Source organism: Equus przewalskii, chromosome 9, assembly GCF_037783145.1.
Source record: "Equus przewalskii isolate Varuska chromosome 9, EquPr2, whole genome shotgun sequence".
Taxonomy (NCBI): domain Eukaryota; kingdom Metazoa; phylum Chordata; class Mammalia; order Perissodactyla; family Equidae; genus Equus; species Equus przewalskii.
The window spans coordinates 42,442,958-42,464,713 of record NC_091839.1 but is presented as its reverse complement, the minus strand read 5'-3'; the positions used below and the strand labels follow the sequence as shown (position 1 = coordinate 42,464,713).

General features: G+C 35.3%; 1 protein-coding gene across 4 annotated transcripts in view; it reads left to right on the top strand.

Moving 5' to 3' along the window:
• MAP3K7 (mitogen-activated protein kinase kinase kinase 7) overlaps window positions 1–21,756 on the top strand; it is a 68,984-nt gene that overhangs the window by 24,173 nt on the left and 23,055 nt on the right. For 2 of the 4 annotated variants that reach the window (XR_011522571.1, XM_070559170.1), the window contains exons 6-12: window positions 28–152; window positions 2,720–2,848; window positions 4,633–4,763; window positions 6,356–6,437; window positions 8,985–9,115; window positions 9,761–9,890; window positions 12,595–12,687. Coding sequence is in view for 2 of the 4 variants with exons in the window: in XM_070559170.1 (XP_070415271.1) it covers window positions 28–152; window positions 2,720–2,848; window positions 4,633–4,763; window positions 6,356–6,437; window positions 8,985–9,115; window positions 9,761–9,890; window positions 12,595–12,687 (821 nt within the window). In the remaining 2 variants the exon portion in view is untranslated. The remainder of the gene's footprint in view (window positions 1–27; window positions 153–2,719; window positions 2,849–4,632; window positions 4,764–6,355; window positions 6,438–8,984; window positions 9,116–9,760; window positions 9,891–12,594; window positions 12,688–21,756) is intronic. The other 2 variants (XR_011522572.1, XM_070559171.1) reach the window with 1 other exon arrangement.

Sequence of the window (21,756 nt, the reverse complement as noted above, 5' to 3'; positions counted from 1 at the left end):
TGTTTTGGTTTTTTTTTTTTTTAACAGCTTGCTGCTGGTTGCAGGGGGGACAGTTTTAAAAATCTGTGATTTTGGTACAGCCTGTGACATTCAGACACACATGACCAATAACAAGGGGAGTGCTGCTTGGATGGCACCTGAAGTTTTTGAAGGTAAAATGACAAAAGCATAATGTGATTGGTAATCTGCCTTATTACTCATGTAAATCCAATATGTATTTATAGCTTTTCCCTGTTTCCGTGGTTTTATTTCTGCATAGTACATAATTATAAGCTAGATACAAAAGTCTAAGGAGGTATTAAATAAATGTAGCCTTAGATCTTAAATCGAATAGCAAGATTTAAGTTGTCTAGCACCTTCTATGCAAGTTCAATCATGTGTACAGTTCATCCTCATTCTCAGATTCTGTAATTGTAAAATCTCCTGTTTGTAACCCTAAGATCAGTACTCGGTGCTTTCATGGTTATTCTCAGGCCTGCATAGAGCAGGAAAAAATTTTGAGTCACAGAACACACACATTCCCAGCTGAGGTCAAACAAGGCAACACTCTGCCTTCTTGTTTCAGATCTTATACTGTTGTTTTTGTGATCTATTTAGTACCACATTTTTTCATTTTTTTGTGCCTTTTGTTGGTGATTTCACTGTTTAAAATGGCCTCCAAGAGTAATATTGAAGTGTTTTCTAGTGTTTCTAAGTCAACTGTGATGTGTTTTACAGAGAAAATATATGTGCTAACCAATTTTCATGCAAGCGTGGCTTATAGTCTCTTGGCCATGAGTTTGATGTTAGTGAATCAGCAATATATATTAAATAAGGTATTTGAAGCCGAAACACATGTAAAGCAAGGTTATGTATTGATCAGTTGACAAAATGTTGTGAAGAGGCTTGCAGGAAAAACCTTGTATTTCCCTAGGAGCAGATGACTCAGTGTTCACTAATTCACTGTTACTAGCAACTTTATAGAGCAGAAATACCAGGAATAACGAGTCAGTTGTGCTTTTGTATTGGTTTCCTAGCAATTAAAACTTCACAGTCTCAAGTTTAAGTGAGCATGCCTTAGAAAGAACACAAGTAATTGGACAGTTACATGATACTAAAAACAAGTAAAGGATAAGCTTATGTTAACTTTCTTTTATATCTCCATATCTCACTCAAGTTCTAAAAGAATGATTCATAAATTTCGTGCTAGGTTTCTGTATAAAAATATCAAACTGTCTTTTAAATGAGAAAAGTTGAACTGAAGATGTATGATTTGTATGTTAGGAAGTGTGAATACCCATAAAATTCAGATACATTCAGTAATCAGGTTCTGATTATGGCTTATTTCTTTTAATTTTGATGAATTTAAAGTTTCTTGTTTCTTTGTAGCCACCCAAAAGAGAAATTTGCTATGCAGCTGGTCACTTGAGTGGAGCTATTTTGCCATAAAATTCTATTAAAAAGTTAGTAGACAAGCAGGTGTTAAATCATACAAAATTAGGGGCCAACCCGTGGACAAGTGGTTAAGTTCATATGCTCTGCTTTGGCAGTCCAGGGTTTTACCACTTCAGATCCTGGGCACGGACCTAGCATCGCTCATCAAGCCGTGCTGAGGCAGCATCCCACATAGCAGAACTAGAAGGACCTACAACTAGACGATACAACTATGTACTGAGGGGCTTTGGGGAGAAGAAGAAAAAAAAAGATTGGCAATAGATGTTAGCTCAGGGCCAATGTTTAAAAAACAATTACACAAAATTAATGATGCCTCCTGTTTTCAAATTCATATACAAAATACATATAATTGGCATTGTTTTATAATTATTTATTTAAACCTTTCTGCGAGTTAAAATAACGCAATATGGAGAGCCAAAAGATTTGTTTATACGAAAGAACCCAGAAATAAAAGTTACTGTTAATTGTTTAGAGCAACCAAGCTCAGCTCAGACGATTAGCCTATGTAGATTTCTTTATATCTGAAAGATGTCAGCGCCTGTGGTGCAGATAAGATTGGAACTTCATTGTAATGCTTACAGTGCTCAACTCAGAGCAGGTGTAGTACACATACTAGATACGTATGTAGCTATCGCTGTAATTGTTCATTCTTATATTGGGTTGTTTGGGGGGTTTTTTTGTTTAATTTTTTTTGTTTTATGGCTGTTTATTGTGCTGATTCACCTGCCAATTTAGTAAACCTGTAAATTTTGCTACATAATCTGCTCACCGTAAATTTGTTATCCATAATTTTCACTGCTTACAACTTATTTTTAAGTTTTCACATTAAGAATTTCATCTCACCAGACATTGAAAAGAAAATCCCAGCACTAAATTAGAAATTTCTTCTGCTTTGATAGTAGAGTAATACTATCCATTAAGAGAATGGGGGCAGAAAATTTAAAATTAAGAAATTAAAGAAAGGAATGTACAAATGTTTCATACTCTGCCCCTCAGAAAGTACAGTCTAAATAAATAAAAGATAAGCCCTGTGCTTGTTGATGCAAAGGTAGAAAGTGACCAGCTTTCTAAAGTGGATTTTTTAGTGCATTATTAATACTTAATTCATGAAAAAGGTGTATTTGTTACAAAGACTTAAGGTACTTCAGACAGAGTAATTTCTCAACTCTACATGTGGCATGCTCTTGTTTTTGTACACAATGCTAATTCTTAAAATTTACGAAAGCAGTTATTTCTGTAAGTGATGTGGAAAAAAGTCTTGAAAGTATCCTACCCTTTTTTCTAGGTAGCAATTACAGTGAAAAATGTGACGTCTTCAGCTGGGGTATTATCCTTTGGGAAGTGATAACGCGTCGGAAACCCTTTGATGAGATTGGTGGCCCAGCTTTCCGTATCATGTGGGCTGTTCATAATGGTTCGTGAAAAGAAATTTTTTAAATGTTTTGTATATTTCCTATTCAGAAAATTGTTTCTCCTCCAAAGAAGACCATTTATCCCTAATATTAAAATGTACAATTCTTTGTTACCAGAATACTTTCCTACCATCAGTCTCCAACCCTCCGCCAACCCCAGAATCAGGCAGGGCAGGGCAGGGCACGGTCCTGGCCTTTGCACAAAGCTAGAGGTCTGCACACTGTGCTAATTAGAGAAAGGCCATCCCTGGATGGCCAAAGCCCACTACCTAAGTTGGCTCTCTCCAGGGGATAGGGAAGCATCGGACTGGACTCTGTGGAGAAAATAAAATTTAAAAATGAAGTAAATGGATAAAATGTGTCACATGGTTAAGATAATTTGGGAGCTGAAGCCTTTTTCTCCTAAGGAAGCAAGGGTTTCACCGAGGAGAGAAAGCAAAGAATGATGTTGAGTTGTTTCTTAAGCTTTTCATAAAGGCAGAACACAAAGTGCTTCACATCCTCTTTCCTTGTGTCTTCTCATTCATCCTAATGAGCTGAGTACAATTATTGCCGCATTTTACAGCTTTACAGAAACTGAGACCTAGAGAGGTTAAATAATTTGCCCAAGGTCACAAGATTAGTAAGTGGTATTGCTGGGATTCAAATCCAGATCTTTGTATTCCGGTGCTCTTATTTTTAAGTTGTGTTGCCTTATGGACTCACTGGCCTTGCATCCCACCTGTTCCCTTTTATACCTCTATTTATGATGTTTCTAACCACCCATGATGTTAGGATACATCTTACTTATTAATCAAGTTACTTCCCATTTGCTTTGGAAAATAAACTCCATGAAGGGAAATTGCTTAACTTTTAACATCACCCTCTGTTATTTAATTTCTGTCACTTGAGTATAATCATTCTGATTAATGACGTTTTAATCTACTATCCTACAAGCAGTACGAACACATATCTGCCTATTTAAGTCATTCATAGACTTGTCCAACAGTACCTTCATCTGAGTAATTGTGAGCGCGTTTACCAGTTTCCTGTACTACCTTTCATTTTAGTGACTTTAATGTCATTGTGGAGAATGCTTGAACATCGACCAAGACAGTCTGTTTTCTTTTTCTTTCTGTCAGTTGTCAGTAAATAGCTGAATGTCAATGAAGTAAGGAATAAAAGAACTAACTTGTTAATTGATGAAATTACAAAGATTTCATTATATTTGAGGACTTCTTTAAATTAGAGACCTTAGTAATAATATTACAGTCTTGGTTACTGCACAGAAGTTGGCAGTTTTCAGCTTATGAGATGACTGATTCACAGCAGCCAAAAGGTTTGCCTTCCACAAGAGAGTCACTTGGGAGGCCAGTGAGTATAACACCAGAGTTGATGACTTTTAGATGTGGAAGATGATTTTTCAAACACATTTGAAGTTTTTGCAATAAATCTAAAAATAAATATCTCAGGTAAGATTACCTCAAGCCAGGATTTTATTTTTCTTAATAAAACACATTAATCCATTATTATTTGTTGAAAGACTGTTTATAACGAATGAAATAATATTAATTCTCAGTCTTACTGTTACCCTAACACATATAGAAATTTTAATTTAACTCTTCAAAAAGTAACTATACCTTTATTAGCCTAAAGGACAGAAAGAGTACTTTTATTACTCCAAAAAAAAAATCTTAAATTACAAGATCTATAAAATAAATACTGCTTTGGAAATACATATACAAAACTTATACCATTCTTTGGGTAAATACATTCTTCCCCCCCCCCCCCCAATTTTCAATTGTAGGTACTCGACCGCCACTGATCAAAAATTTACCTAAGCCCATTGAGAGCCTGATGACTCGTTGTTGGTCTAAAGATCCTTCTCAGCGTCCTTCAATGGAGGAAATTGTGAAAATAATGACTCACTTGATGCGGGTATAATCCTTCTTTTGAGGGGCTTTGGGTTTAGGGGAATTTGATATATACTGAGTTTTAAAGGGGTTTTAAAGTAAAGGGACGTTATTGCTATTTTCTGCTTTATACTATTCTGTATTTTCCAAGTTAGAATGAACATTCATTGCTCCTATAATCAAATGAGGAGACATTATTTTGAGAAACGAATATCTAGTTCTTTATAATGGAAAGATGGCTAGACTCCGTTTCCAGACTTGCTTTTTCCTCCTGCTTAACTTAGTGGACAAATGTGTTTCTGGGCCTGTTGCTTCATCTGTAATGAAAGAGATGCTGAGTTAGATACTCTCTAAAGCCTTTCCGGGGCTTAGGTATTTTATGACTCTAATGCTTGCTAAAGTAAATTTTAAATTTTCTTTAGCACACATCTTCATCAGGCAAGCAGTCTTTTATGCAGGGCAATAGAGAGATTGCATTCTCAGACACATTTATTTAAGTGATTTTGACCTTTTGGTTTTTCATTACGTATTTTCAGCTTTTCATTTGCCATTAAAAAGTTAAACTTCCTTCTAGGATTTATAGAATTTTTGAATTTAGAAGAACCCTTTTAAATGATTATCAAAATTTCCTAGTCTGTAAATCAAACACTTCTTTAGAATTATTTGAATAATTTTAGGCCTCTAGTTTTTGGTGCACTAACAAAATCTATCAAATAGTACCTTGACTTTAAAAAGTTCATGAAAGTTCCTGAATTTCAGAACAGTTTGCTCAGTGAAAGAATCTTTCATTCTCCTCAAATATAGACTAAGTGATTTCCTAAATGGGTGAAGATTTAGTTTGTTCATTCTATTGAAAATAACTTAGGCAAACCTGCTTCAACTTCTTACCATCATATTCGGATACCAGCTATATATAGAATCCTGGGCCCTAAAGATATGTTCATAAGAAAGCAACTTAGTCTCTGTAGTCAGATAGCTTTAAACACTGGCATATATAAATTGTTCAAATTGTAATTGTGCTTATATGTGCTTTGTCTAATTTGAGAAAAAAACTTTTCTTTTTTTTCCCTAAATTCTAATTTTTATCTATCCCGTGTTTCCAGTATTACATCTTCAGTTCAAAGAGGGACATCCATAATCTATCCTTGATATTTAAAATATTAGTCTAATAATTATTCTGTGGCATACCAGTCTCAGTTGTCAGACTAAGAATCATTTCATCAACTTGGAAGTTTACATTGCTGCTGTGAGAACATAAATATGTTTCATATAATTATGAGAAATGATACTATTGTATTTCCTGTGTTTCTCTAGAGAAATATTTGCTATTTTCTTCAAGACTATCCAGGCTCTGTGTAAAATGGATACTTAGGTAGATACATGGCGTTGATCATGGTTGAAATTCAGAAGAGTAGCACATTATTGTTATCTTTGTAAAATATAAAACTTAGGTATTTACAGATTCATTCTATGCCTTAGGGAAAATAAAGCACGATCTTTGCTACATTGAAATCCTACAACAAGGAAGTAATTCAGACGTACTCTTCAAGTTAATTTTTACAGGAGTTAATTTGTATTAAAGAAATTTTAAATTGTGATTTACTTTTTTATATATAGTACTTTCCAGGAGCAGATGAGCCGTTACAATATCCTTGTCAATATTCAGATGAAGGACAGAGCAACTCTGCCACCAGTACAGGTAAATGGATAGATTGGAAGAGTAATAACCTAATTTTTTTGTGTCTCTCTCCCCATGAAATTATAATCAAGAACCAGTGAGTGATGTCCCCATTTGCATTGTAATTTCTTCATTACATATGATTGACTGCAGTTTGAGTTTCCAGGTGTATCAATCTTCATGAAGGTGTCCAGATTAAAGAGTTACTGAAGACCCGCTTCCAAGTCTTGGAATTCTTGCATGGTTATATATAAAAAGATTGAATATTATATTGCTGTGAGCATCATTCTTTATTTTAAAAAGTTTTTACACAGACACTGTCAGATCAAATAGTATTAGAAAGTATTGTAAATATATATAAGAACATAATTTCTTCATCATGAATACCCTACTTTTTGGTCTTTGTAGAAGAGTCTACAGAGACTCTTATTTAAGAAACTGAGTTTTAGTTCAGTTTTCTAAATATGAAGTCGTAGTGGTATTTTTAGTTTGTGGTCATCAAAAAAGATAGTCTAATACTCTAACTTAGAGAAACTGTACTTCTCAACATATATGGCATTTTAAACATTTCATTATTAATTTAATTACAACTAAAAGGTTTATGTGTATATGTTCACATATATTTGTCCATGTATTTATCCCAGACTTAATATTTTTTTTTTTAAAGATTTTATTTTTTTCCTTTTTCTCCCCAAAGCCCCCTGGTACATAGTCTTATATTCTTCGTTATGGGTCCTCCTAGTTGTGGCATGTGGGACGCTGCCTCAGCGTGGTTTGATGAGCAGTGCCATGTCCGCGCCCAGGATTCGAACCAACGAAAAACTGGGCCGCCTGCAGCGGAGCGCACGAACTTAACCACTCGGCCATGGGGCCAGCCCCTTAATATTTTATTTTTACTAACAAATATTTGGACTGGTCTATTTTCTCCACCTCAGAAATAATTATATTTATTTTAAGCTGGTTTAGTCTTCCGCTAGTTATTCCCAAATTCCAATTTTACTGAAAATCTTTTGAGGGGCTCTGAATCCTAAAGTGAACTACTCTAAAATGACATTATTTACTTCTACCACTACCTTCAAACCCTCCTCCCATTTCCGTACTGTGACCCTTAGTCCTTTGATTCTTCCACGTTTTCACTGACCCTCAGTCCTCTTAGATCCATCCTTCCTCCCTCACTCCACTTAATTCCAGGCAGCTATTATAAATCCTTTAGGAATAATCCTCAGCCTTCTAGCCCTTGTCTCAGGGTTGTTTGGCTAAACTGTAAGCCTAATTAAATCTGACACTCAGCTTACTCCTTGCCTGTACCAGTGCAGCTGAATGTGACTGGAGATGACACATGGTTACTATCCTCCAGTGCCTCTTTAGAGCTGCTGGACAAGTGTACTGTATTTTAATCCGTCTCCCCTCTCCTAGATGACTTAATTTTATACTTTAGCTTCTCTCCTCAAACTTCAAACACCTCCTCTAACCTTGTTTACTATTTTTCTGAGAAAACTGGAGTAATCAGAAGATAGCTCCTACAAGTTCCCCCACTACATCTACCCGCCTGCCTGTACCTGTGCCCATCTCCTCTACCTTGTCTTCTGTTGCTGTGACTGAATTCTCCATGCTCCTAGCCGAAGGCAAGCCTGTCTGCTTGTGCATTGTATCCCATCTGCTCTTATCAGTTCTTCCTTCTGTGTCCTGTTCTTCTGGGATCATTTGCAGAGCGTATATAGTCTGTATTTGCATTTTCTAGCTTCTCTCTTCCCATTCTCTCTTGTGCCCTCTTTATTGAGGCTTTTATTATACCACTACTCTAGAATTGCTCTCGTCGAGGTCACTGGTTATGTCCATATTACTAGCGCTAAATGAATGATTTTCAGTTCTCATCTATTTTGACTCTCAGTAGCATTTGACACAGTTCATTACTCTCTTCTTTACAGCACTTTGGTCTCCAGTATACCATACTAGCCTGGGTTTCGTCTTACATCTCCGGCTACTTGTTCTGATGGTTTCCTGTTCTGGTTATTCCTCATCTTCCCAAGCTATAAATGTCAGAGTGCCCAGGGCTCAGTCATTTGGCCTCTTCACTTATCTGTCTATACTCATTCCCCTGGTAATCTCATCCAGTATCATGGCTTTATATACCGTCTATTTGCTGATGTTTTGCTCCATCCCACACCTGAATTTCATACTCGTATATCCAAGTACTTGCTTGATACCTAGTAGGAACTCAAACTTAACCATTTTCAAACTGAGCTCCTGATGACTCCCTTCATTCTCACTCCTCCCATGGTCTTCCCCATCTGATTCATATAAGCCACTTCATTCTACTAGCTCAGGCTAAGAACCTTAAAGTCATCCTTGACTGTTAGAAGACTTTTTAGGCATTTTTGTTCTCTTTGTGTGCTATCCTTAAATTTCATTTAAAATGGATTTGTTGGGTATCTTCATTAGCTTGTAAAGTCTTATTTTATTTTTATTCATATCTTGCTAGTTTGGAAAAGAATTTAAGTTACATATTATTGAATGAAGCATTTGTATTATTCACAGCTATATTCATAATTGTTTCTGCTTTCCTAGGCTCATTCATGGACATCGCTTCTACAAATACCAGTAATAAAAGTGACACTAATATGGAGCAAGTTCCTGCCACAAATGATACTATTAAACGCTTAGAATCAAAATTGTTGAAAAATCAGGCAAAGCAACAGGTTTGTTTTACTATTAAAAGTAAAATCATGTGGTAACCTTAGTTATAACATTGTACTAAGCAGAAGTTATTTGCTGTCTTCCATTATACAAATCCTGAATCTTATTCCTGAAGCAGACAGATGAGCTTCAGAGTAGAAACATATAATGAGATTCTCTTACCATTTATTACCAGGTTGTTTTCCTTTCTGATGATTGCTGCCTTTGCCAGCTGTGCAAAAGATGATCTCTAACTTTAATGGTTGATGGTTAAAAATATAAAATGGGTATTTCTTGGCCGTACTACCCTGTTAAAGGAGTTGTCCTAAATCTGTCGTGTCATCTTGTTCATATTTATTATATTTTTGCTGTTGTTAGTTTAAAAATATTTTAAGGAGTGATTTTATTCATCTCATCTGAGGCATTTAGGTTAACTAATAATTGGGGCATTTAACTCCCAACTCCAGTGACCACCATTCCTAAAGGCCAGCATTTGCAGCTTGCTCTCCCTTACCCTTGTAGCTCCCTCTCCCTGAAAACTTCCCTTTTCTTTCAGACTGGAACAGAATCCGTAAGAATCCCAGTTGATATCTTCCTCCTTCTAGACTGCCCAGGATTTTTAAATCTAAAGAGCTTCAGTAATTCAAATTGACCTGTAATTTTAACAGAGTGAATCTGGACGTTTAAGCTTGGGAGCATCCCGTGGGAGCAGCGTAGAGAGTTTGCCCCCAACCTCCGAGGGCAAGAGGATGAGTGCTGACATGTCTGAAATAGAAGCCAGGATTGCTGCGACCGCAGGTAAAAAGGAAATAAAAGTCTGAAGAGGAGTGAAAATGGTAGTTACAGTTGTTTCATAGGGGAAATGTCAAGGTTTTTTGTGTCTAAAATTTTTTTAAAGCAGAAAGTAGGCTTACAATATACTTTCTAAGCTTCTAGCAATAATTTATACATTTATTTCAAATTCCGTATAAGGAAGGTATGACTTGTAAAATTATTTGGATCATAAAATGTACCTTCCTAATTATAGATTTTATTGAATGTAATTCTTTCAACTCAAACATGAGCTGAAAATCTAAGTGAGAGGTTGAAATTTTGCCAAAACCAGAATGTTTTGGAGGATTTTGAGTGCTTATACTAGAATCTTGTGCTGAACTCAAGTAATAGTGAGTATTTTGTTTTGAATTTAGCGAAAAAAATGTACTCCAGATCCAAATATGATTTGGCCTTACTGTCTGCTCCTACTCCTTCCAGTGGCAAAAAGTAGCTAAGTTGGTTGTGATCAATTCTCTTAATTGTAAAATAAAAGATCATTATAATTTTATTTGATCTTGAAAAAGGTAGCATTTAAATTCCATTTTTTTCAGTTCTTAAAATGATTAATTATGGAACGACTGGTCAGCACAAAAACAATTATATGTTTTGTTATCTGAATGAACTTCTTACCTTCTTTTCTAATCAGGTTTCATTTTAGTAATGCTGGTTTAATTTATTTTCTTTCGTATTCCCCCAGGAGTGGAGGGGAGCCAATTATAAAAGTAAATACTTTTCTGTTGTGGGAAATGTGGAAATGTAAACGAACAAAAAAAGCCCAGTCTTCCATAATTGTCCCACTCGGAGATAAACAAAAAACCAGTCTTCCATAATTGTCCCACTCAGATAAACACTTAACATTTTTGTGTATTTACCTCTGGTCTTTTAATTATGTATGTGTATACATGTGTATTTCCATGGGTGTTAGCATATATATTTTTTAACTTAGTTAACCAGGTTTGTTGTGGGGTTTTTTTAGGTCTTTTTAGACATTCATTTAGTTTTTTTCTAAATAGAATATTCTCATTTTGTGTGGAGCTTTTTTCAGAAAGAAGTTGTCCAGGGGACCATCATAGTATACTTGTTTTCAACTAATCTTGATCACTGACTTTATTAGTTAGCGTTAGAATTGGTTAGATATAACAGAACATCCAGAATAACAGTGTCTTTAACACTTAAGCTTTATTTTGCACACGTGCACAAATCTGGAGATAGGCTCCATGATCATTAGGCAACAGGGCTCCTTCTGTCTCTTTGCCACAATCCCTTTTGTGTGGCTTCCATCTTCAAGGTTACTTTGTGCTGCAAAATGGCTATTACAGCTCCAGTCATCACATCCACAATCCAGGCAGCAAGAAGGAAGAATTAGAGCAAGGCCAAAAGGGCACATACCCAAGCTCCTTCAAGAAACTTTCCCAGAAGTCCCTGCTAACAGTTTCTACATAGAAGTCATTGGCCATAGTAATAGGATCAGATGGCTACAAAGGGAAGAAGGATCTACGATCTTTTATCTGAGAACGTTGCTGTCCTGAGTAAAGTAAGGGTTCTGTTGCTGAGAAAGAAAAAAATAGAGATTTGCAGGAGACTAGCAGTCTCTGCCACAGAGATGGAGCTTCAGAAATGATCTAGTTGAATGGAGGTCACCGGCCACTCACAAGCCCTCCTGGTGTCTATGAGTCACAAGTGTTTCTGTTGAGTGAGAGTGTCTCAGTGTAGTGTCAGATGAACAGTGCACACACAGAGATACTCTCACACTTTGGGGAACCTTCACTTGAGGAATATCACTCAAGTTAGGCCTGCCAAATAGTGATTGCTACCCTAAAACAGGAAGTAGTGTTATAATAATTTTATATCTTTGCTGGTAATTATAAAACTTGATAGTTTCATATCTTTGCTAGTCAGTTACTGCTTTATAATTATTCTTTACAGAAGTGATATTTCACTAGGTTAAAGGTAACCACACACATTTAAATTACCCTAACTATAGAACAGATGCTATTGAACGTCCATTGAATTTTATACAATTCAGATTTTTAAGAGAATTGTCTTACTTTGAAAGGTTCATATTCTCCAGCGTTTCAACACTATTCGTGTTTACCAAGAATGTACCCTAAACTTTGGAAACTACAATAAATATTCAGTTTACTAGAAGTATGTGTAAATATTTATAGTCATAAAAACGTACACTTTTCATAGTTGGTTCAGTAATTATCATTTAATCATTGAATTTTATTTTATAGCACACTTCAAGAAATGCCTAATTGAACATGTACTCCTGTGTTTGTGACATTAAAACAAATTGATAGCTTCTTTCTTTTTAACTCCTCTCTTCCTTCCCACGTTCATCCCAGCCCCCCATCGCATATCAGTGGTTTCAGTTAGGTAGATTGTTTCTGTGAACATGTTTGAAATTTAGCTTCCTCAGTACCCTGCAGCTTTGTTTGTCTGTGTCCTATTTTTTTTTTTCTTTCTGCTAATTAAAGCCAGTATGTGAAACATCTTGTATTGGTAGTTATTTGCTCCTTAATCATGCCTTTTCTAAGCATGCATGAAGTTATATAGTTCTGCATGCCATTCTGCATGAAGTGTTATTAACAAAACTATTTGAAAATTATTATTTTTGTAGTTAATCGTTTTCTGTGTTACTGTTTGTGGTTGTTTGCATGTATACTGTATATATGTGTTTTTACAGCCTATTCCAAGCCTAAACGGGGCCACCGTAAAACTGCTTCATTTGGCAACATTCTGGAGATGGCAGCATATGTCCCTGAGATCATCTTATCAGGTATCTTAGACCACCTGAGTTGGTCTAATAGCTGTGGAACCGGAATAATGATCCCTGGTACTTATAAAATGCTTCTTGCTCCAATTTTTATAGGATGTGAAAATAGATACCTTGCACGCAGTAATTAAGAAGATAGATTGAAAACTGTGTATTTTTATCTACATTGAAGCGAGCTTGACAGAATACCTCAGATCTCTAAAAGTGAGAATAAAATGGAAGGCAAAGTATACCTTTTCACAAAAGGGAGAATGCCAGCCCAGAATTCTACCAACTTCCTCTCATCTTTTAAGTGAGCAGATGCACTGAACCAAGACCTTTTTTGTATCCAGTAGCATGAGGAAACAACTATTGAAAAGTACTTGTTGTCGTTGGCTCCTTTCCTTCCTTGATTACTACTTTTTAGGCTCACTCTAGATTTCTATCCCAGCCTCTTTCCCTTGGTAGCAAGTGAAATATGAAGTTGAGAAAAAGAGTTGCTAAATAGCATTTTGCCTTAACCTGGAAAACAGAAATAAAGTAAAACTAAATGAAATTTGCTGTTTTGCATGGTATCTTGCCAAAGAATCATGATCAGTTCTGATTCTTGTATATTATCAGGAGAATCTTCTTGCGGGTTACATATTTTTATATTTAACTCACACATGGGTCTGAAATTGGTAAATTGCTTTTATTTCTTATGGTGATCATTTTATAGACAAATCTAAATCACCATTTTTGATAGAAACTTAAACGGCATATGTAACCTTCAGTATTGGTTATTATTTGTTATCAAAATTATCATTTATTTATCCCTCTACTTTAGGTTTTCCTCCATCTCTTTCCCCAAAATTTGGTAAGAAAACACATAATTTTTCCCACACACATTCATGGGTGTGATTTGGGTGAATTTTCCATCACCCTGTACTTTGCCTGTGTTTGTGCTTTTAGGATAATATTGTGTTATAGTTGAGTATCTAGTGATTCTTTTTTTTTTTTGAGGTAACATTGTTTTATAGCATTATATAAATTTCAGTTGTACATCATTGTATTTCAATTTCTGTGTAGACCACGTCATGTTCACCACCCAAAGTCTGCCATCCTTCACCATACACATGTGCCCTTTTACCTCTTTCACGCTCCCCCTGCCCCTCTGGTAATCACCAGTCTATTCTCTGTGTCTGTATGTTTGTTTGTTGTTGTTGTTTTTACCTTCTACATATGAGTGAAATCATATGGTATTTGTCTTTCTTCATCTGACTTACTTCACTTAGCATAGTGCCCTCAAGGTCCGTCTGTGTTGTTGCAAATGGCAAGGTTTCATCATATTTTTTTTTATGGCTGAGTAGTATTCCATTGTATCTATATACCACATCGTCTTTATCCATTCCTTCCTTGATGGGCACTTTGGTTGTTTCCAAGTCTTAACTATTGTGAATAATGCTGCAGTAAACATAGGGGTGCATAGATCTTTTGAAATTAGTGGGTGTTCATGGTCTTTGGATGAATACCCAGAAGTGAAATAGCTGGAATAGTGGTTCTTTTCTCCTCTAGTAAACTGAAAACTGTGAGGATAGGGACCATTTTTGTTATTTATTATTGATTGTATCAGCAGTATCTGGCTCAATGCCTCACACATAGTGTTTAATAAATGTATGCCTATTAAATAGGTGAACAAGCCATTATTGAGCTCCAGTGACTAGGAACTAAGATACATATAAAATCTGTATAAATTATAAATATGTATAAAATACAAATTCTAAATTAAGGGCCATTTTGTCTGTATAAAACCATTTTATATTAGGATAATTTTTATTCTGGTTATCAAAATGGCTTATTTTACAACATCGTCACTATTGCTGTTCAGAGAGTAGAGTTAATCCATTTCTCACTTAGTAATTTTATTGAGTCATAGGCTGCTTCCAAAATCAACAAAGTACTTGAGATCATTTTACGTGTACGCTGAAAGATACTATGTTTGAGGGAATATTTTGACTAAAGAAGTGGCAACATTTAAACATACATACTGCTAAGCTGTGATTATCTTACATGTTTGAGGGAATCAGGAAAATTTAGGCAAATAGTATAATCTTAATCCAGGTCTTACGGGTAAGCATTAAGAACAAACACACACACAGAGTGGGCAGTGTAGACAATACTATACAAGATAATAAGGGGGAGAGCAGAGGAGAAAGAATAGTAGTCTCAGTGGTTCTCAACCAGGGTAAATTTGCCCCCCAGGGGACATTTGGCAACATCTGGAAATGTTTTTGCTTGCCACAACTGGCAAGTGCTACTGGGATATAGTGGGCAGAGCCAGGGATGCTGGTAAGCATCCTCCAATGTACTGGAGAGCCTCCCACAACCAAGAATTATCCAGCCTAAAATGTCAACAATGCCGAGGCTGAGAAACGCTGGTTAGATGCTCTGTGTGGCTTATAAAGTACTTTAAAGTTCATCATCTTAATTGACCTTCATAACAGTCTCATAACTAGGTTATTAGATAAAATTATAGCCATTTTACAGATAAAGAATTTAGATCTGTTGATGTTGAGTGGTTTTCCCAGAGTCAAAGCCAGGATCCAACCTGGATCTTCTGACTGCAAATCACATCTGTTTTCTCCTCATTTGTTTGAGTCAGAGAACATAGAGTAATTCTGCCTTGCTCCTCCTTACGGTTTGTGTTAAAGAGAGCTCTTCAGCCAGGAGACCCTCTTTTCTGACATTGGTTCCTTATGGAGTCAGGAAACCTTAATTCTGCTCTTAATTGCCAGAGCAACAATGCTGTTCAAATGGAAATAGTATTCAGTAATATATTTTATTAAATATTCTTATTGCGTTTTTTCTAGATATTTAAACATTAACCTAATCAGTTTTACTTTCTTTAATAAAAGAATGCAAGCACTAGACTTGAGACAATTGGACATAAAAACCAAACATTAATTTGTTCTTAGATTGTATTTTAAAATTCAGTATAACCCACACTTTGGGAATATCTCAAATGTCTTACGTGGCCATTTTAATTATAAAGGAGAATGAGGTTTAATTCTCCAAATTTCTTAATACTTTTTAAAATTTTTTTCCTCAAAGTTGATTTCCCACAAGTTCTGTGGAGTTACCAGATACTTCTTGATGTATCCAAACTGGTATTAATTGGCATTGGATCCCAGTTAGCATTTTTTAAAACATAGCTATATTTTTTGTCTTTTATGGATAAGTAATTTAAGTAATACTTTCCTTTGGCCAAGGGCAGTATACTGAGTCTAATGTACTTCTTGGAATGAGCTGCCTCTCTTAATAGCATTCCTTTAAGCATTACAAAAATTTTTATGTTTATTTATTGGCAATGTACAAATTTATCTTTTCTGGACTTTCTTGCTTCTTGCATTTTTTAAAAACCAAGTTTTAAAGTTTTTTAAATCACCCTATTACTCTAGAGAATTTTTTTGATACATCTTTATAATGAATAAAATGCCTAACCTAGTCATAGGTAAACGAATTCAATTTTTGTTTTTTGCTTGCTCTTCAACACTGTTTTATACTATGCCATCGTTCCTATGAGAAGGAGCAAGCAGACTGTGGCTAGCAACAATCTTCATCAATTTAGTAGTCTCTCGGGTCATACAAAAATGGGCCTTTAATACCTTAGGACTTCCTATGGATCAAACTACATAATTTTTTATACTTCTTTTACATTGCCCTGGCTCTGAAGAAGTATTAGCAAACTCCAGTATGGATAACCCTCCCTTCTGCTTCCCACCGCTCACAAAGAGTGCCTGTACAGCAGGCTGGCTTCTTATTACCAAGCAAGACACATAGTTAAAAGTAAGTTACCAATACGGTATTATTTTTTTTCTAACTCTTCATTTGTGGAGAAGGTCCTGCCAAGTAACAGTGTGCTACCTAAGCAGAGTAAATGTAAATGTAGAAGTTTCTTGCCCAGGGTTTAAGCCATTTGACCTGCAGTTTTCTAATCCATTTGTTTATTGAAGATGATAAACTGATAAATTGGAATGGACTTTGAGAAAAGGAAATAGGCTTTCTTAAATGTTTTCCATTAAAAGTTAAAGTTTTAAAAGCATAGTCCTTTATTATTTTCTGCCAGTACATTTTAATTCGTATTACTTTTATTTAAAGAAAAGAAAATGGGTGGCAGATTATTGGATTGCTGTAAATTTTTCTAATTTTTTTCCCCTCCAAGACTTTAATGAGAATATGTAGGGGTTTTTTGGGTTTTTTTTATTTTGAGGAAAATTAGCCCTGAGCTAACATGTGCTGCCAATCCTCCTCTTTTTGCTGAGGAAGACTGGCCCTGAGCTAACATCTGTGCCCATCTTCCTCTACTTTATATGTGGGACACCTGCCACAGCATGGCTTGCCAAGCAGTGCCACGTCTACACCCAGGATCCGAACTGGAAAACCCTGGGCCAACAAAGCAGAACATGGGCGCTTAACCACTGAGCCACCAGACTTGCCCCAAGAATATGGATTTTTATTTGGTTATTTTACTTGAATTTTCTTGACTTTCCCACATTTTGTTTTTGTTACTTTCCAAGCTTCCAAGGATCTATTTTCCCCCCTTCTTCAACTTAAGTACTCAAATGAAATAGGGCTTATGAATTGTGAAACTGTATTAACACATTCTCATAATAGCATTTGATCGGATATTAAAAGAATACCTAAATTCTACGTTTCTTTTAAAAATCCAGATGTCAAAGATGAACAAGTAAAATGTCAAAAAGTTACAAAACAGGAGCAACAACTTTTTCCAGTTTAAAGCATAGAGTAAGAGACCGAGTAGTTAAGAAAGCAGATTTTGTTCTTGCCTCTAGCATCAGTAATCAAGGAAGATGAGCAGTCCTGCCCTGGAGTCCTTGTGTGCATAGGTATAGCACTTAAGGAAATCAACTGTGATTATAATGCATTTTGAAATCCACCAGAAAAAAGTACTGTTAAATACATATATGCATACCACCTGTAAAAGATTTAATTGTAACATTAGGCTTCTGGACTTCCTCTCTAATATAAAATTCCTGTACATAGTTTATACAAGATTGATTGCTGTTACAAAATGAAATAAATTTCCAATATGTGATTTGCAAAAGTAAATTTTCCAAATACTGATAGTGTATGACTGTTGTAACTATAGTATATTAAAATGTCTTTTAAAAAATTAACTAAATTGGCAAGTTTTGTAGAAATTTATATTTAAACAGTTTTTATTAATATTATAACAGTGTAGTCAGTAGTTCTGAATTTTTTCCTTATTTAAGACTGCATTATAAGGCTTGATTTCATTTTAAGCGCTTGAAAATTCTTTCATCTGTGCTATAGATAAGCACTGCCTTCATGTGCTTCTGTTTGAGAACCTCGAACAGCGGTGCTTTAGTATACCTTTTGTTATTTCTAAGGCTAAAATAATATGACATAACATTTTAGAGTGATAGAATGCTTTAATCAAAGAGAATTTTGTCTTGCGAACTGTTTTTAAGGATATGATAAAAAAAGATTGAATATGCAAATATTTTTGAGTCAGTCTTATTGAAATATATAAAATATTTTTGCCCAGGTCTCTGAAGAGCCTGAATTTAATTGATATTTATTGTTTGTAATATCATTCTTAAAGCTGAAAAGAAACTTGAGGTGTCTTTATGATTTCAGCTGCATTTTGATCTCTTAACTGAGAAAAATTTAAGGAATATTCACTTTTAATTCTGGTCAGGGACATTTAGCTTTAATTGTGTATTGCTTGTTTAAAGAATATAAGTAGTTAAGTAGAATATAGAAAGGCCCAAACATATTTAACGGAAAGGTAAATGGCAGGTTTCTAATACTTATGTGGTGTTGTTCTCCTTCAGAAGTTTCACATATCTTAGTTAACTGACGAACAGATGAGGGGTGGAAGGGGCATTCTATAGGGCTTTATAGAATGCTGGACACTGGGGCTGAGATCTGTTCAGAGACACCTGGGCAGTATTTTGCTTTATCAGGAAAAGAATATAACCATTCTAATACTATATTTGGTTCAGGAACCAGTACATACTAATGTTTATAAACATTCCTTTAACTGTAAGTATGTAGATTATTACTGCAATTTTCCCTCCCTGAATAGTGCAGTGCCAATAGGAATAGACGAGATAGAAAGAATTGAGCTTTGCTAGATCTGGCAAGTTCCTGCCTTGCACAGATAGGGTCATTAGCATTGTAAACCTTTGATTAGGGATGCTGAGGCCCAAGGAGAACTATACTGAGATATACTGTACCTGCTTCTGCCATGTGTAGCCACCTCACCTTCAATAAAATCTGTATTGTGGCCAAATAGGGAAGTTTGTCTGACCTGTCAGTGAATATTTTGGACCCTGGGCGCAGACATGTCACCACTCATTAGGCCATCTTGAGGTGGCGTCCCGCATGCCACAACTAGAAGGACCCACAACTAGAATATGCAACTATGTACTGGGGGGATTTGGGGAGAAAAAAGCAGGGGGAAAAAAAGAAGATTGGCAACAGTTGTTAGCTCAGGTGCCAATCTTTAAAAAAAAAGAAAAAATTGGGGCCGGCCCCGTGGTTAAGTTTGCACGCTCCGCTGCAGGCCACCCAGTGATTCGTCGGTTTGAAACCTGGGTGCGGACATGGCACTGCTCATCAAACCACGCTGAGGCAGCGTCCCACATGCCACAACTAGAAGGACCCACAACGAAGAATATACAACTATGTACTAGGGGGCTTTGGGAAGAAAAAGGAAAAAAATAAAATCTTTAAAAAAAAATCCATAAAAAAAAAATTGAACTCTAACCTAATAAAGCTGGTTTATTAGAAAGCAAAACTCATCAATAGTAATTACTTTCCTTTGGGAGGAGAAAAAAAATACCCCGAAGGGCCTTTCTGAGGAATAATGCAGAATTTGTTGAAATTAGTGAAGAAATATGAAATTTATGGCAGCCTAAACAAGAATGTATATTTTTAAATTACACATTCACTTTACCATGAAATAATAATATAGTACTGCAGTGTATAGTGCTGTACAAATTTTTTAAATCTTGTGTATTTTACACATAAGAGAGCAGTATCCCATAATTTTTAATATTCAAAACTTATGAATCTCAAAATTTCCAACATTTTGGTTAAGAGATGACTACAGGAAAATGTAGTGTTGATTTTTACGTGAAGAGAGTCTTCAGGAAGTTTGGAAAATAGAAAATAAACGTAGTTAAGGTAAGGAAAACTATGAGCTTACTTAAACCAATAAGAAAAACCATAGAAGTGACTGGGACCTAAGCCAGCAGTCTCTGGAGGGACTCTGTGTTCACATACCAGCTCAGGAAATGAGTTGTACTTGAAGGACCAGCTTTTTGAAGAGAGAGTTTGTTTTTGTGACATTATTGTAAAAGTAACTGAATTGATCTATAACTGCTATTCTAATCACCCTTTCTTTTTTGAGGGGTGTGATGGGTAGGATGGGCTAGAGACGTAGTGTATTTCTTTTGTTGATCTTACTTAGTAAAAAGTTATTCTAAAAAATATTTGTTCTCTATCATGAGTCATAAAAGTTCCAAAATTCGATGCATAAGAATACTCAGGACATCATTTGCAGGTTTTAGATTCCTTGATTAGGCATCTGTTGACATCATATTGCACCTTGTTTCTACTTTTTTTTATTTATACTACCATGTGTAACATAGATGTGCACGTATCAAAGAACCATGAAAAAAATGTAAAATAAGCGAGTTTCTCAATAGTATTTAGTTGCAAAAAAAGTCAGAATCAATCAAAGTTTACTGAGAACACATCCAATAATTTTCATTTGCAATAATAGGAGTTTGATTTTTTTACATTCATATTTCTAAATTGTGACTTAAAACTTAATGTTGGAGCAACAAGTATTTGTTGATTGCAGTCCTTTTTTGCTTTGTGTGAACGATGTGCCAGATGGTTTCTGCCATGGTTGTGCTAATTAAAATGCATTGCCTAATATTGCTTGCTTTGACTCATGCTGTAGCTTGAAGATTTCTCATTTTTTGGCATTTATTAACTTTCAGCTCTTCCTTACTCTACTTCCTTAAAAGTTTTTACTTCCCTTTCCTCCTACCCCCACCTAGATATGAGTTTGTTTTTGTTGTTATTGCAATGATGATGTAATGATTTTTAGACACATGTGCTGGGTGGTTCCCCAGATTCACAAATGTTGCTAATCTGAAAAGAGAATTCCAGACACTTTTACAAGCCTGTCTCATCTAAGCTAATTTTAGAATGATTGTGTTGAATGAAATGTGCCTAAAATTGCTGATTAGTCACAGTGGTAGCGATCCTTTTTATCCTTGGGAAACAGGGATGGTTAAAAGTTTTCACAAAAGTATCTTAGTGTGCCTGATTCAATAAATGTGCAGTTTGTTGTTATATTAATTTGTAATCAAAAGTTGGAACTTGGAACAGAATGAAATTTGAAGTAAATTTGAGTTAAGATTATGCAAAGAATTTTAAAGCATAGCTTAAAATGAAAAAGAGTGATGATGTCTTACACTTTCAAGGGTGGCTGTAAATTTGAGTTTTTATATTCACTACACGTATTAGTAAAACATTATTATTCTGTTGTAAGGTCCTTTTAGTTTATTTGCCAAATAATAATGGGATCACATGGATTAAGATGCTAAATTATTTTGCTGACTGGTTAAAATAAGTTACTAGGGATCATGGAAATATAAACTTTTAAGAATGAATTCTTTCTGCCACTCAGGCCACAGCTATTAGAGTGCATGTTTTGAGTGCTGCCCACTAGTTGAGAAACTACATAATATAACTTTAAGAGTCAAAAGAATTTTGAGTATTGTGTCAGCCGTTACCCATAATATTTTGATGTTTTCTTTTCGACAGCTGATCTCTCATCTTACAAGATAATGTGTAAACAGCCATATTCCCAAATAAAAATCTGAGTGAGGCTATTGCTTAATTCATTCTATTTTGCTGAAGGCTTACATTTGTAGAATTCTTTCATAAACTGATTTTTAAATTATTATTAGCATAGAAGTTCCTAAAGCAGCATTAACACAGTAGCCCATTTCTACAAGCTATATATTTGGGAATGGAATAAGAGTC